The sequence below is a fragment of the Rhincodon typus genome, chromosome 20 (genome assembly GCF_021869965.1).
Source record: "Rhincodon typus isolate 14 chromosome 20, sRhiTyp1.1, whole genome shotgun sequence".
Lineage (NCBI taxonomy): Eukaryota > Metazoa > Chordata > Chondrichthyes > Orectolobiformes > Rhincodontidae > Rhincodon > Rhincodon typus.
The window spans coordinates 2,914,524-2,927,934 of record NC_063351.1 but is presented as its reverse complement, the minus strand read 5'-3'; the positions used below and the strand labels follow the sequence as shown (position 1 = coordinate 2,927,934).

The following is a 13,411-nucleotide window of genomic DNA, read 5'->3' as shown; positions in this document are numbered from 1 at the left end:
GGGCAAGGCTGAGAAAGCTTGTGGTTTCAAATAATCCAGTTGGACAATAACCTGGTGTCATCTGATTTCTGACCTTGTTCACCCCAGTTCAAGACCGGCACTTCCACATCACAAGATATTAGCAGGCAGCACAGCGGCGCAACGCGAAGGGGAACAGTGTCAGACCTGAGACATAGTTCATCCTGAAATAACCTCCCGGATAGGCCAATTCCGAGGTTCCTCACACTCACATTCTACACTCCCCCAGCACTGACCCTCCGACAGTACGGCACTCCCTCAGCACTGACCCTCCGACAGTGCCCACTCCTTCAGCACTGACCCTCCGACAGTGCCCCCTCCCTCAGCACTGACCCTCCGACAGTGCGGCACTCCCTCAGCACTGACCCTCTGACAGTGCGGCGCTCCCTCAGCACTGACCCTCCGACAGTGCCCGCTCCCTCAGTACTGACCTTCCGACAGTGCGGCGCTCCCTCAGCACTGACCCTCCAACAGTGCGGCGCTCCCTCAGCACTGACCCTCTGACAGTGCCCACTCCCTCAGCACTTACCCTGCGACAGTGCGGCGCTCCCTCAGCACTTACCCTGCAACAGTGCGGTGCTCCCTCAGCACTGACCCTCCGACAGTGCGGCCCTCCCTCAGCACTGACCCTCTGACAGTGCTGCATTCCCTCAGCACTGACCCTCCGACAGTGCCCACTCCCTCAGTACTGACCCCTGGGATTAATTTCTGATTGACGTGGTGGTTAGTTGATTAGTGCCCGTTTCCTGCTGGTATTAACACAGTTGCCGAGCGAGGGTGAGGGCGAGGGTGAGGAGGTACAGGGGCCCAGGGCATCGGGGCCTGATCTCCCCGGAGAGCTGGAGGGAAGTCAGGTGGAGGTCAATGCGGGGCTGGCCATGGATCTCCGACCTCTCGACTCTGTCCACTCGGAACGCCTCGCAGGGTGGGATGAGGACCTCTCTCTCCTGCGGGAAGGGGGAGAGCTCCTCCACCGAGGCTCCCCTGGCCGTGCGGATGTGAAAGAGAGTGCCCCCAACCCCTCCCCCTCCAGCGAAGATCTCTGCCACGTCCCGACTCGCCGAGGTCGAGGTGAAACTTCCAAACTGCACTGTGTCTCCCACCTTGGCCCAGAACGGCCTCGGGGAGCCCCTGTACACCATGCCTGGTGCCCCCTCCTTGCCCTGGGCCCGCTCCGCCCTCCTCAGGCCCCTCAGCGCCAGGCCCAGGAGCTGGTGTAGGCCCCTGAACCGCTCGCAGGCCTCCGGCAAATCCTCGGCCCCCAAGCAGTGCCGCGAAGCCTGATTGAAAACCAGGTAAAGGGGTCCCAAAGGCGGGGGAGGGTATTCCAGTGCGTAACACACTACGGCCACCACCAGCTCGTCCCTCAGGCCTCCCGGGGCACTGCTGCCCCCCTCTTTCATCCTGGCCCACTCCAGCCAGGCCTGAGACCAGGCCTTATCCAGGGCCGGGTTCAGCTTTCGTTCCTTCTCCAGCAGCACCAACCAGGAGCTCAACTCCTCCTCCATCTGCTCCTCGTCCTCCTCTTCGTTCTCCTCCGCACTCTCGCCTCCTTCGCAGCCGCGCACCCTCCCCAGGTTGATCAGCTCGCTGGAGAAGCGGGTCGGCCTCTTGCCCAGGGCCCCTGGGGGGACCCAGACCACTGCAGAGGCGGGGAGAGAGAGAGAGAGAGAGAAGGAGAGAATCAGAGGCAGAGAGACAGACACAAACAGAAAGGAAAACTCTCTTTCTCGAGAACACCGGGGCAGGAATGGTTGTTGGATGTCCCGGGGTTTAGATGTTTCAAAAGAAATAGGGAGGGAGGTAAAAGAGGTTGGGGGATTGGCATTGCTAACCAGGGATGGTATCACAGCTGCGGAAAGGGAGGTCGTGGAGGATAGTTTGTCCACTAGGTCAGTATGGGTGGAAGTCAGAAACAGGAAAGGAGCAGTCACTTTATTGGGAGTTTTCTATAGACACCACCCCCCCCCCCACAACCCCCACCTCCAATAGCAACAGAGACACTGAGGAACAGATTGGGAGACAGATTGTGGAAAGGTGCAGAAATAATAGGGCTGTTGTTGTGGGAGACTTCAACTTCCCTAATATCGACTGGAACCTCCTTAGTGCAAATAGTTTTGATGGAGCAGATTTTGTCAGGTATGTCAGGAAGGATTTCTGACTCAATATGTAGATAGGCCGACTAGAGGGGAGGCCATATTGGATTTGGTGCTTGGCATCGAACCAGGCCAGGTGTCAGATCTCTCGGTGGGAGAGCATTTCGGTGATAGTGATCACAACTCTGTGACCTTTACTATAGTCATGGAGAGGGATAGGAGCAGACGATATGGGGAAGTGTTTAATTGGGGGAGGGGGAATTACAATGCTATTTGGCAGGAACTGCGGATCATAAATTGAGGGCAGATGTTCTCAGGGAAATGCACGATAGAAATGTGGAGGTTGTTTAGGGAGCAGTTGCTACAGGTACTGGATAGGTTTGTCCCACTGAGGCAAGGAAAGGATGGTAAGGTGAAGGGACCTTGGATGACAAGACATGTGGAACATCTAGTCAAGCGGAAGAAGGAAGCTTACTTAAGATTGAGGAAGCAAGGATTGGATAGGGCTTTAGAGATCTACAAGGTAGCCAGGAAGGAACTGAAGAATGGACTTAGGAGAGCGAGAAGGGGGTATGAGAAAACCTTGGTGGGTAGGATCAAGGAAATCCCCAAGGCTTTCTATACTTATGTGAGGAACAAGAGGATGGCGAGAGTGAGGGTAGGGACAATCAGGGATAGTGGAGGGAACTTGTGTGCGGAGTCAGAGGAGGTGGGGAGGTCCTTAATGAATACTTTGCTTCAGTATTCACCAGTGAGAGGGACCTTGACATTGGTGAGGACAGCATGAAACAGGCAGATATGCTTGAACAAGTTGATGTTAGGAAGGAGGATGTGCTAGAAATTTTGAAAAACATAAAGATAGATAAGTTCCCTGGGCCAGACGGGATATACCCAAGGTTACTATGGGAAACAAGGGAAGAGATTGCTGCCCCTTTGGCAATGATCTTTGCATCCTCACTGTCTACTGGAGTAGTGCCGAGATGATTGGAGGGTGGCAAATGTCATTCCCTTGTTCAAGAAACGGAATAGAGATAATCCTGGAAATTAGAGACCAGTCAGTCTTACTTCTGTGGTGGGCAAATTATTGGAGAGGATTCTGAGAGATAGTATTTATGATTATTTGGGAAAGCACAGTTTGATTAGAAATAGTCAGCGTGGCTTTGTGAGGGGCAGGTCATGCCTCACAAGCCTTATTGAATTCTTTGAGGGTGTGACAAAACACATTGATGAAGGTTGAGCATTGGATGTGGTATACATGGATTTTAGCAAGGCATTTGATAAGGTTCCACATGGTAGGCTCATTCAGAAAGTAAGGAGGCATGGGATTCAAGGAAATTTGGCTTTCTGGATACAGAATTGACTGTCCAATAGAAGACAGAGGGTGGTAGTAGATGGAAAGTATTCAGCCTGGAGCTCGGTGACCAGCGGTGTTCCACAGGGATCTGTTCTTTGTGATCTTTATAAATGACTTGGATGAGGAAGTGGAAGGGTGGGTTAGTAAGTTTGCTGATGACACGAAGGTTGGTGGAGTTGTGCATGGTGTGGAGGTCTGTTGTAAGTTGCAACGGGACATTGACAGGATGCAGAGCTGGGCAAAGAAGTGGCAGATGGAATTCAACCCAGAAAAGTGTGAAGTGATTCATTTTGGAAGGTTGAATTTGAATGCAGAATACAGGGTTAATGGCAGGATTTTCGGCAGTGTGGAAGAACTGAGGGATCTTGGCGTCCACGTCCATAAATCCCTCAAAGTTGCCACCCAAGTTGATAGGGTTGTAAAGAAAGTGTATGGTGTGTTGGCTTTCATTGGCAGGGGAATTGAGTTTAAGAGCCGTGAGGTTACGCTGCAGCTGTATAAAACCCTGGTTAGACCACACTTGGAATATTGTGTTCAGTTCTGGTCGCCTCATTAAAGGGAGGATGTGGAAGCTTTAGAGAGGGTGCAGAGGAGATTTACCTCGACTGGAGGGCAGGTCTTCTGAGGAAAGGTTGACGGAGCTAGGGTTTTTCTCATTGGAGCAAAGAAGGATGAGAGGTGACTCGATAGAGGTGTACAAGATGATGAGAGGCGTAGATAGAGTGGATAGTCAGAGACTTTTTCCCAGGGTGGAAATGACTATTACGAGGGGGGCATAATTTTAAGGTGATTGGAGGAAGGTATAGGGGAGATGTCAGAGGTAGGTTCTTCACACAGAAAGTGGTGGGTGTGTGGAATGCACTGCCGGCAGTGGTAGTGGAGTCAGATACTTTAGAGACTTTTAAGCGACTCTTGGATAGGCACATGGAGAATAGTAAAATGTAGGGTATGCAGGGTAGTTTGATTTTAGTAGGATAATAGATCGGCACAACATTGTGGGCTGAAGGGCCTGTACTGTGCTGTAATGTTCTATGTTCTATGTTCTGTAACCCCCTCCTGCCCCTAAACACCTCCCTCTCCCTGTCACCTCCTCCAGCCTCTACACCCCCTCCCTATCTCTGTAACCTCCTCCAGTCTCTACACCCCCTCCCTATCTCTGTAATCTCCTCCAACCTCTACACCCCCTCCCTATCTCTGTAACCCCCTCCAGCCCCTACACCCCCTCCCTATCTCTGTAACCTCCTCCAACCCCTACACCCCTCCCTATCTCTGTAACCTCCTCCAGTCCATACACCCCCGCCCTAACTCATTAGTGGTTCACATGTGGTGACAGAGATAGGGAGGAATGTAAGGGCTGGAGGGGTTTACAGAGATAGAGAGGGGTGTAGGGGGCTGGAGGAGGTTACAGAGATAGGGAGGGAGTGTAGGGTCTTGAGGAGATTACAAAGATAGGGCGTGGTGTAGAGACTGGAGGAGGATACAGAGATAGGGAGGGGGTGTAGAGGCTGGAGGAGGTTACAGAGATAGGGAGGGGGTGTAGGGGTTGGAGGAGGTTACAGAGATAGGGAGGGGTGTAGAGGTTAGAGGAGGTGACAGAGATAGGGAGGGGGTGTCGGAGCTGTATTCAGTGACAGGGATGGGACTTGACCTCTTGTCTGTATTTCTCGTTCTCTCTCACTCTGTCACTCTGTATTACTCTCTCTCTCTTTGCTGCTCTCTCTCTCCCATTCACTCTCTTCACCCCACACTTGTCTGTCTCCTCACCAACCTCTCTCTCTGCCTGTCTCCCTCTCTCTTCTCTCTCTCTACCCCCGTCCTGTCTCTCTGGGTCTCTCTGATATTGATCTCTCTCCCTCTCTCTCTCTCTCTCTCTCTCTCTCTCTGTCTGTCTCTCTCTGTGCCCTGAGGGAGGATGGATTTGCTCATTGCTTATTCAACAAAGATTCCAACATTTGTTCACAACAGCCTCATTGTGTGAATCAAAATGAGTGTCTTTGTGGTGTTTGCAGAGGGGGGGCAGAGCAGTGTGAGGGCTGGTACAGCAAGGGACAGTGTGGGCTACAGCAAGGGACAGTGAGAGAGAGAGATAGCCAGACAGAGTGGGGAGGAGAGAGATGGAGAGCGGGAGCAAGAGAGAGAGAGGGAGTGAGGGGCGCTGAGACAGAGAGAGAGGGCAAAAGGGAGAGAAGGAAAGAGAGAGGGAGAGAGAGACTGTGGAGGAAGAGAGAGGGAGGGAGAGGGAGAGGGAGATAGAGAGAAGGGAAGAGAAAGGGGGGCAGAGAGAGAGAGCGAGAAAGAGAGAGACAGAGAGAGAGCGAGGGAGAGAGAGTGTGGGCAAGTAAGAGTGGCCAGAGCGGCAGAGACAGAGAGAGAGAACAAATGTGCCAGAGATATGGAGAGAGAGGGAGTGTGGACAAGTGAGAGTAGGAGAGAGAGAGTGAGGCAGAGAGAGAGGGCTGGGCAGGAAGGGAGAGGGAGAAAAAGATAGAAGCAGAGAGAGACAGAGATGGAGATAGAAAATGAGAGGGACTGATGGACAGAGGGAATCTAGGGACATGTCAGGAGAGGGTGAGTGAGGGATGGAGATAGAGAGAGAGAGAGAAGGTTGGAATTGTTTCTATTTACTTACAGCAATAGCAGAAAGTCAGGACCAGAATGTTCAAGTTCCTCATGGTTCCGTCTCTCTCTCTCCGTCTCTGTCTCTCTCAGTTTCCGTCTCTCTCCCAGCTGCAGTCTGTAAATCTACACATGCATGTGATTTTTGGAAGAATGCATCATTCTGTAATATCCACCTCCTCGCTCATTCTCTCTATCTCGACCAGCTCGAGCATTCTCTCTCTCTCTACCCCTTGCTCATGCTGTCTCTCTCTCTGTCTCTCTCACTGTTCCTCTCACTGTTCCTCTCTATCTCTCTCTGTGTCTCTCTATCTCTCTTCTGCTCTATTCCTCTATCTGATCCCCGTCTCAGACAAGTTCTCTGTCAGTCTCTGTCTGAACCAGTTGTGGGGCTCTCTCCTTCCCTCTCATCGAAACTAGGAGCTGGCCATTCTGCCTTTCTGTCTGTATACTGTTCGATATGAAGATGCTGATCACCCAACAGCAACGCCACATTCTCCCTTTCACTCCATATCCCTGTGGTCTTTAAAATCGATAAGAACGTACCCATCTCCTTCCTGAATATATTCAGTGACATGACTTTTGCAGCTTTCTGGGAGAGAGAATCCCCCAGGGTGACCACCCACTGAGTGAAGAAAGTTCTTTTCACCTGAGCTCGAAATGGCGTAGCTGATATGCTGAGACTGCGCCCTTTAATTCGAGACCCCACTAACCAGGGGAAACTTCCTCCCTGTATCTGCAAGAGTCCAGCCCTGTTAGAATGGGAAACAAAGACAGAAATTGCTGGTAAAGCTCAGCAGGTCTGGCAGCACCTCGACAGAGAAATCAGAGTTAAATGTTTTGGGTCCAGTTCCAAGTTTCCGAATCACTTCATGCTGAACCATGTTGTATTATAGTTGCTGTGTACTTGCCCACATACCCAACCTCTCTAAATCACCTTGAAGTCTCCTTGCCTCCTCCTCCTAATCCCGCCCAGGGTTATCAGCAAACTTGGAAATCTTGCATTTTGTTGTCTCGTCTCGGTCACGGAAACAGACCCTTCAGCCCATCTCGTCCATGCTGATTCAGTTTCCCAAACTAAACTCGCCCCATTTACCTACGATTGGCCCCAGTCTTTCTAAAGCAGGCTATATCCTGCTTACCCACTTTCAGGGAGCTGTGGCCATGCATCCCAAGATCCCTCTGTACGTCAATGCCCCTAAAGGTCCTGCCATTCACTGTATCCTTTCCTGTTGCAGTTAACCTCCCAAAATGCATCACCTCACACTTGTCCGGATTAAACTCCATCTGCCTTTTCTCCGCCCAATTTTCCAGCTGATCTATATCCTGCTGTATCCTTGGATAACCTTCCTCACTATCCACAACTCCACCAATTTACATGTTATCCGCAAGTTTACTGATCAGAGCCCCGACATTCCCATCCGAATCATTTCTATATGTTACCGCCAACCGATCTGATCCCTGTGGAACACCACGGGTTTCAAACTGTTCCATCTAGAAGGACAAGGGCAGCAGATCCATAGGAACACCAGCCCCCTGCAAGTCCTCCCAATATCCTGACATGGAAATATATTGCCACTCCTTCAGTGACACTGGTTCGAAATCCCTAACAACTTTGTAAGCCATTAACGTAGACCATAAGAAGAAAAGTAGGCTATTCAGCTCTTTGAGTCTGCTTCATTGTTCAATGTCTGATCTGATAATCCTCAGATCTACTGTAGTGCTCTATTCCCTTCCCTGGTTAAACATCTGTCTTTCTCAACCTTAAATATACTTAATGACCTAACCTCAACACCCCTCTATGATGAGGAATTCCACAGATTCACCATACTCAAGTAATCCCCCCACTCCTCATTTCTCTGTGAAATGTGTGACCCCTTACTCTGAGATAATGTCCCACTGGCCCTAAACTCTCTCACAAGGGAAAACAACCCCTCCCCATCTCCCCAGTCAATAAGATCACCTCTCATTCTTCTAAACTCCAAAGTGTCAGTCCATTGAGTATAGGAACCGAGAGGCCACTCACTCCCTCTTCAACCTGATAACCTCTCGATTTGTTTCTTTCACTCACTCTGTCTTTCTCTCCAGCTCTCAGACTCTCTCACTCCCTTTCTCAATGCCGGTCTCTCTCTCTCTCTCTCCCCCTCCCCAGCAGCTCTCAGTCTCTCCATCTGCCTCTATTTCGCTCTCTCTATCCCTTGCATATCCTCCCTCACTCTGTCTCTTTCACAGGGTTGTGCTGACTAAGCCAGCATTCATTGCCAATCCCTAATTGCCCAGGGGCGGCAACTAGACTCTAATTTTAATTGAATTCAAATTGAACCTGGGTCCCCAGATTGTGACCTGGCTCTCTGGATTGACAACCCAGTGATAATACCACTAGGCCATCACCTTCCCTATAGTCACACTGGTCTCGCAGAGCTTGATTTCCAGGGAGAGAAAACTGTGATCTTTCTCCTTATCGTGCTCTGAGCCCTAGCATTTTGACCCTCTCTCTCTCTCCCCCTCCCCTCTCTCTCTCCCCCCTCCTCCCCTCTCCCCCTCTCCTTGACCTGCCCTGTGTGTTAAACTCTCCAGTCACACACAAGTTGGGCTGAAGGATGTACTGGCACTGGGGTGGGGGGATGCAGAGGAGGTTCATTAGATCGATTCCAGTGTTGAGAGGGCTGGCTTATGAGAAGAAAGTGGGACTATACTCATTGGAATTTAGAAGAATTGGTTGGGGGGTGGATCTTATAGAAACATATAAGATTATGAAGGGAATAGATAAGGTAGAAGCAGGGAGGTTGTTTCCACTGGTGGGTAACACTAGAGCTGGTGGGGGGGGGCATAGCCTCAACATAAGGGGGAGCAGATTTAGGAGTGAGTTGAGGAGGAACCTCTTCACCCAAAGGGTTGTGAATCTGTGGAATTCCCCACCCAATGAAATAGTTGAGGCTTCCCCATTAAATGGTTCTAAGGCAAAGACAGATATTGGAACAGTAAAGGAATTAAGGGTTATGGTGAGAGGGTGGATAAGTGGAGCTGAGGCCACAGAAAGATCAGCCATGATCTTATAGAATGGGGGAGCAGGCTCGATGGGGCCGAATGGCCTGTTCCTGCTGCTGTTTCTTATGGTCTTATGAAAGGTGACCCACCTCCTGCTCACTTGCGTGGTAGCGCAGCTGCACGGTCGCTCAGCGAGGGGAGGCAGGCTGTGGAGGAGCGAGCATTTGAGAGTCGAGCCACCACCCCAACCGTGCACATGAGAGAGGGCGCACCCTCTTCAAACAGCAGCGCAGAGTAGATGGGCTGAACAGCCTGGAACGGGAGCAGAAGGGCACGGGCAGAACTCCTGGAGGCTAGAGCTGAAGACGATCGGCTTGGCCAATCCGGGATCAATGTTGCTTGCTCCGTCAGGGATTAGGAATGGCTCTGTGCTCGGGCCAACAGGCACATCAGGGGACAGTGGGAAATACTGTCGCTGCCGCTTTCCAAAGCGCAGAGACAAGTCAGCAAGTAAGGCAGATAACAAACTGACTCCATCTGTAATCCCACTCAATCCATGTCGATAATCCACTAAACTCATCCAGCTCAAAGCTAGGACAGCTCGGAGCACCACAATGTTAAAATAACACAGAGAGAGGACAGATCCAAAATTGGCTCGAGAGACAGGGTTCTTGCTCCTGATCACTGTCCAGTGATCCCTGGGTTCAAGAGACGAGGAGGGGGGGATGCAGAAATGAACCAGAGCCCTAGAGGAATATAAAGGAAGCAGGAACGAGCTCAAACATGGGATCAGAAGGCTAAAGAAGGCTGTGAAATGTCCTTGGCAAGTAGCATTGCGGAAAGTCCCAAGTCATTTCATTGGTACATTAGGAGCAAGTGGGTAGCTAGGGAAAGGGTAGGTCCACTCAGGGACAAAAGAGGGAGTTTGTGTGTGGAGCTGCAGAAACAAGGTGAGGTCTTTAATGAGTGTTTACCAAGAACAGAGATCATGATAGGAGGGCTATCTTGTTATTCTGGGGCATGTTGATAATTAAGAAGAAGTGGGATGTGTTGATTGGTTTGGAAACCATTAGGGGTAGATAATTCTCCAGCTCAATCCCAGGATCCTAAAGGGAGTAAGAGAGGAGATTGCAGGGGCTTTGACTGAGACCTTTGTATCCTCTTTAGTCGCAGCTGAGGTACCAGAAGACTGGAGAATAGCCATTGTTGTTCCTTCATTTACGAAGGGAAACAGGGATAATCCAGGAAATTACAGGCTGGTGAGCCCTATACCCATGGTACAGAAATTATTGGAGACGAGTTTTAGGGACAGGATTAACTCACATTTGGAAAAGAACTGAATTATTAGGGATTGTCAAAGAATCCCTACAGTGTAGAAGAAGGTCATTCAGCCCATCGGGTCCACACCAATTCTCTGAAGAGCATCCCAGCCTCTCTCTCAATGTTAGCAAAACTAAAGCACTGATCGTTGACTACAGGAAGTGGAGTGGACAACATGTCCCCATCTACACCAACAAAGCCTGGGTGGAGAGCATCAAATTCCTCAGAGTGACAATAACCAACAACCTGTCCTGGATTTCCCACGTAGATGTGACAGTTAAGAAGGCACAACAACACCTCTTCTCCCTCAGACAGCTCAGGAAATTTGGCATCTCCATAAGGTCCCTCACCAACTTCTACAGATGCACCACTGAAAACATCCTGTCCGGGTGCATAACGGCCTGGTATGGTAACTACTCTGCCCAGGACTGTAAGAAACTACAGAAGAGGGTGTACACAGCCCAGACCATTGCAGAAGCCAACCTTCCATCCATGGGATCCATTTACACGGCTTGCTGCTGCAGAAAGGCTGTCAACATCATCAAAGACCCCTCCCACTATTATAATTTCTTCCAACCCCTTCTATCGGGCAAACGATACAGAAATTTAAACATACGCATCACCATCAGATTCAAGAGCAGCTTCTTCTCCGCTGTTATTAGACAAACGAATGGACCTCTCTAATTTCAAACCTACTGTTGATCCTGCTTTGTGCACCTCCTGTGCAGTGTAACCCATATGTCTCGCTCTGTCTAAGCACCTAATAATCTGTATGAGATAGTAAGAAATACCGATACTGGAGCTGACGTTTCCAGTTGGGACCCTTCTTCAGAAGGGTCTTTTTTTTTCTGAAGAAGTGTCCCGACCCGAAAAGTCAGCTATCCTGCTCCTCTGATGCTGCCTGTCCTGCTGTGTTCATCCAGCTCCACACTGTGTTATCAATGATCTGTATGTCCTTGTTTGCTGTGATCTGCCGGTACTGCTCACAAAACAAAACTTTTCACTGTACTTAGGTCCATGTGACTACAATAAATCAAATCAAATCAAAATGAGAACTGGCCTGAATAGCTTCTCTGCCGAATATCCGTTACAGAAACATGCTAGTCTCACTTGCTCCTTTAGATGGGTAGTGACACATTTGGGATAACTGTGGGAAATTGCTTGTACTATCTACACAGCGAAGGTGCAGCATTGAATTTTTGAAGAAATGGGGAAGCAGATTCGATTTGATTGGATCGATTTATTTATTGTCATGTGCGCTGGAGTACAGTGAAAATCTTTATTTGTGAGCCGTACAGGCAGATCATTGTAAGCAAGGACACACAGATCATAGGGTGAAAATAAAGCTTAGACAGAGGTGTACAGGTTACATTGCACAGGGCGTGTATTAGGCAGGATCAATGTTAGCAAGTTCAGCGTTATTTGAGGCTAGAGTCCTTTCATCAGTCTAATAACAGCAGGGAAGAAGCTGTTCCTGAACCTGCTTGTGCGTGTGTTCAGGTTTCTGTATCTTCTGCCTGATGGAAGAGGTGGTCAGAGATCATCACCGGGGTGCAATGGGTCTTTGATGATGTTGACAGCCTTTCTGCAGCAGTGAGCCGTGTAAATGGATCCCATGGATGGAAGGTTGGCTTCTGCAATGGTCTGGGCTGTGCACACCACCTTCTGTAGTTTCTTACAGTCCTGGGCAGAGCAGTTGCCATACCAGGCCGTTATGCACCTAGCCAGTATGCTTTCAATGGTGCATCTGTAGAAGTTGGTGAGGGACCTTATGGAGATCTCAAATTTCCTGAGCTGTCTGAGGAAGAAGAGGTGTTGTTGTCCTTTCTTGACTGTCACATCTATGTGGGAAATCCAGGACAGGTTGTTGGTTATCATCACTCTGAGGAAGTTGATGGTCTCCACCCTCTCAACCTCTGCTTCGTTGGTGTAGCTGGGGGCGTATTCTCCACTCCATTTCCCAAAGTCGATGATCAGCTTGTTAGTTTTACTGACATTGAGAGAGAGGCTGTTCCCATCACACCACATCACCAAGCCCTCTATCTCCTTTGTGTATTCTAACTCATCGTTGTTTGATATCTGGCCTATGACGGTGGTGTTGTCAGCGAACATGTAGATGGCATTTGTTTGGAATTTGGGAACACAGTCGTGGTTGTACAGGGGGTACAGTCGGGGGCTGAGGACATATCCTTGGGGGGCTCCAGTGTGAAGGAGATACAGTTGTCTATCTTCGCTGTCTGTGATCTACAGGTCAGAAATCTAAGGATCCTGTTACAGAATTGGAAGGGTCCAACAACGTCCTCATTGTAAATCAGCACTGCCAGAAATATAAAGCCGCACAAAGTAACTGGAAAGATCCAAGACATGACAGGGTATAAAATGACATGATATGATGGATTTGTATGTTACATTTCTACAGCAACTGACACACTAATTATGAAAAGCCACAGTGGGTTGCCAGCAAAGCATTCATGGTGATTTTAGCATTTCCGAGTTCCAATTTAGCTGAGTGTACCTCGAAACAGAGCGTCTCAGAATAAGCGTGTAACTCACACACAATTCTGGGTAGCTGCCCACTACCGGAGAGGGATTCAAGGTCCCAGGACAGATCCTGCTAACCCCATTCCCACCCCAATGCCCTCAATCCACAAGGATGGCAATGGCATCTGGTAATAAAACAGGAGGGAGGGCACAGGAGGGAGGGCACATGAGGAACGGACAATATACAAACACATTCCAAAACGCAGACACAGTACAAAATAGAGGAGGAATAGGCAAATCTAACACCGCAACCAAATCACACTGACAGAACTGATCAGTAAAGAGTGATCCCACATCCCGTAAGTCAATAAGAATTCAGCAATCTCAGGGGACAGGGGAGAGCAAAGGAGAAAATATTACAATGCCCCTGTAATAGTGATTTCAGTGTGTGTGAGCCCGATTGTGAAGGAACACCCCTGTAATAGTGATTTCAGTGTGTGTGAGCCTGAGTGTGAAGGAACAGCCCTGTAATAGTGAT

General features: G+C 49.6%; 1 protein-coding gene across 1 annotated transcript; it reads right to left on the bottom strand.

Annotated features, from left to right (window-relative positions):
- Positions 1 to 619: 619 nt before the first annotated feature.
- Positions 620 to 6,210, bottom strand: LOC125485590 (erythroblast NAD(P)(+)--arginine ADP-ribosyltransferase-like). The gene is made up of 2 exons (XM_048609084.1): positions 6,098 to 6,210; positions 620 to 1,660 (listed from the first exon to the last, which is right to left on the bottom strand). Exons 1-2 carry the CDS (start codon positions 6,138 to 6,140, stop codon positions 774 to 776), a joined length of 930 nt encoding a protein of 309 aa, XP_048465041.1. The 5' UTR covers positions 6,141 to 6,210; the 3' UTR covers positions 620 to 773.
- Between the last annotated feature and the right edge of the window lie 7,201 nt (positions 6,211 to 13,411).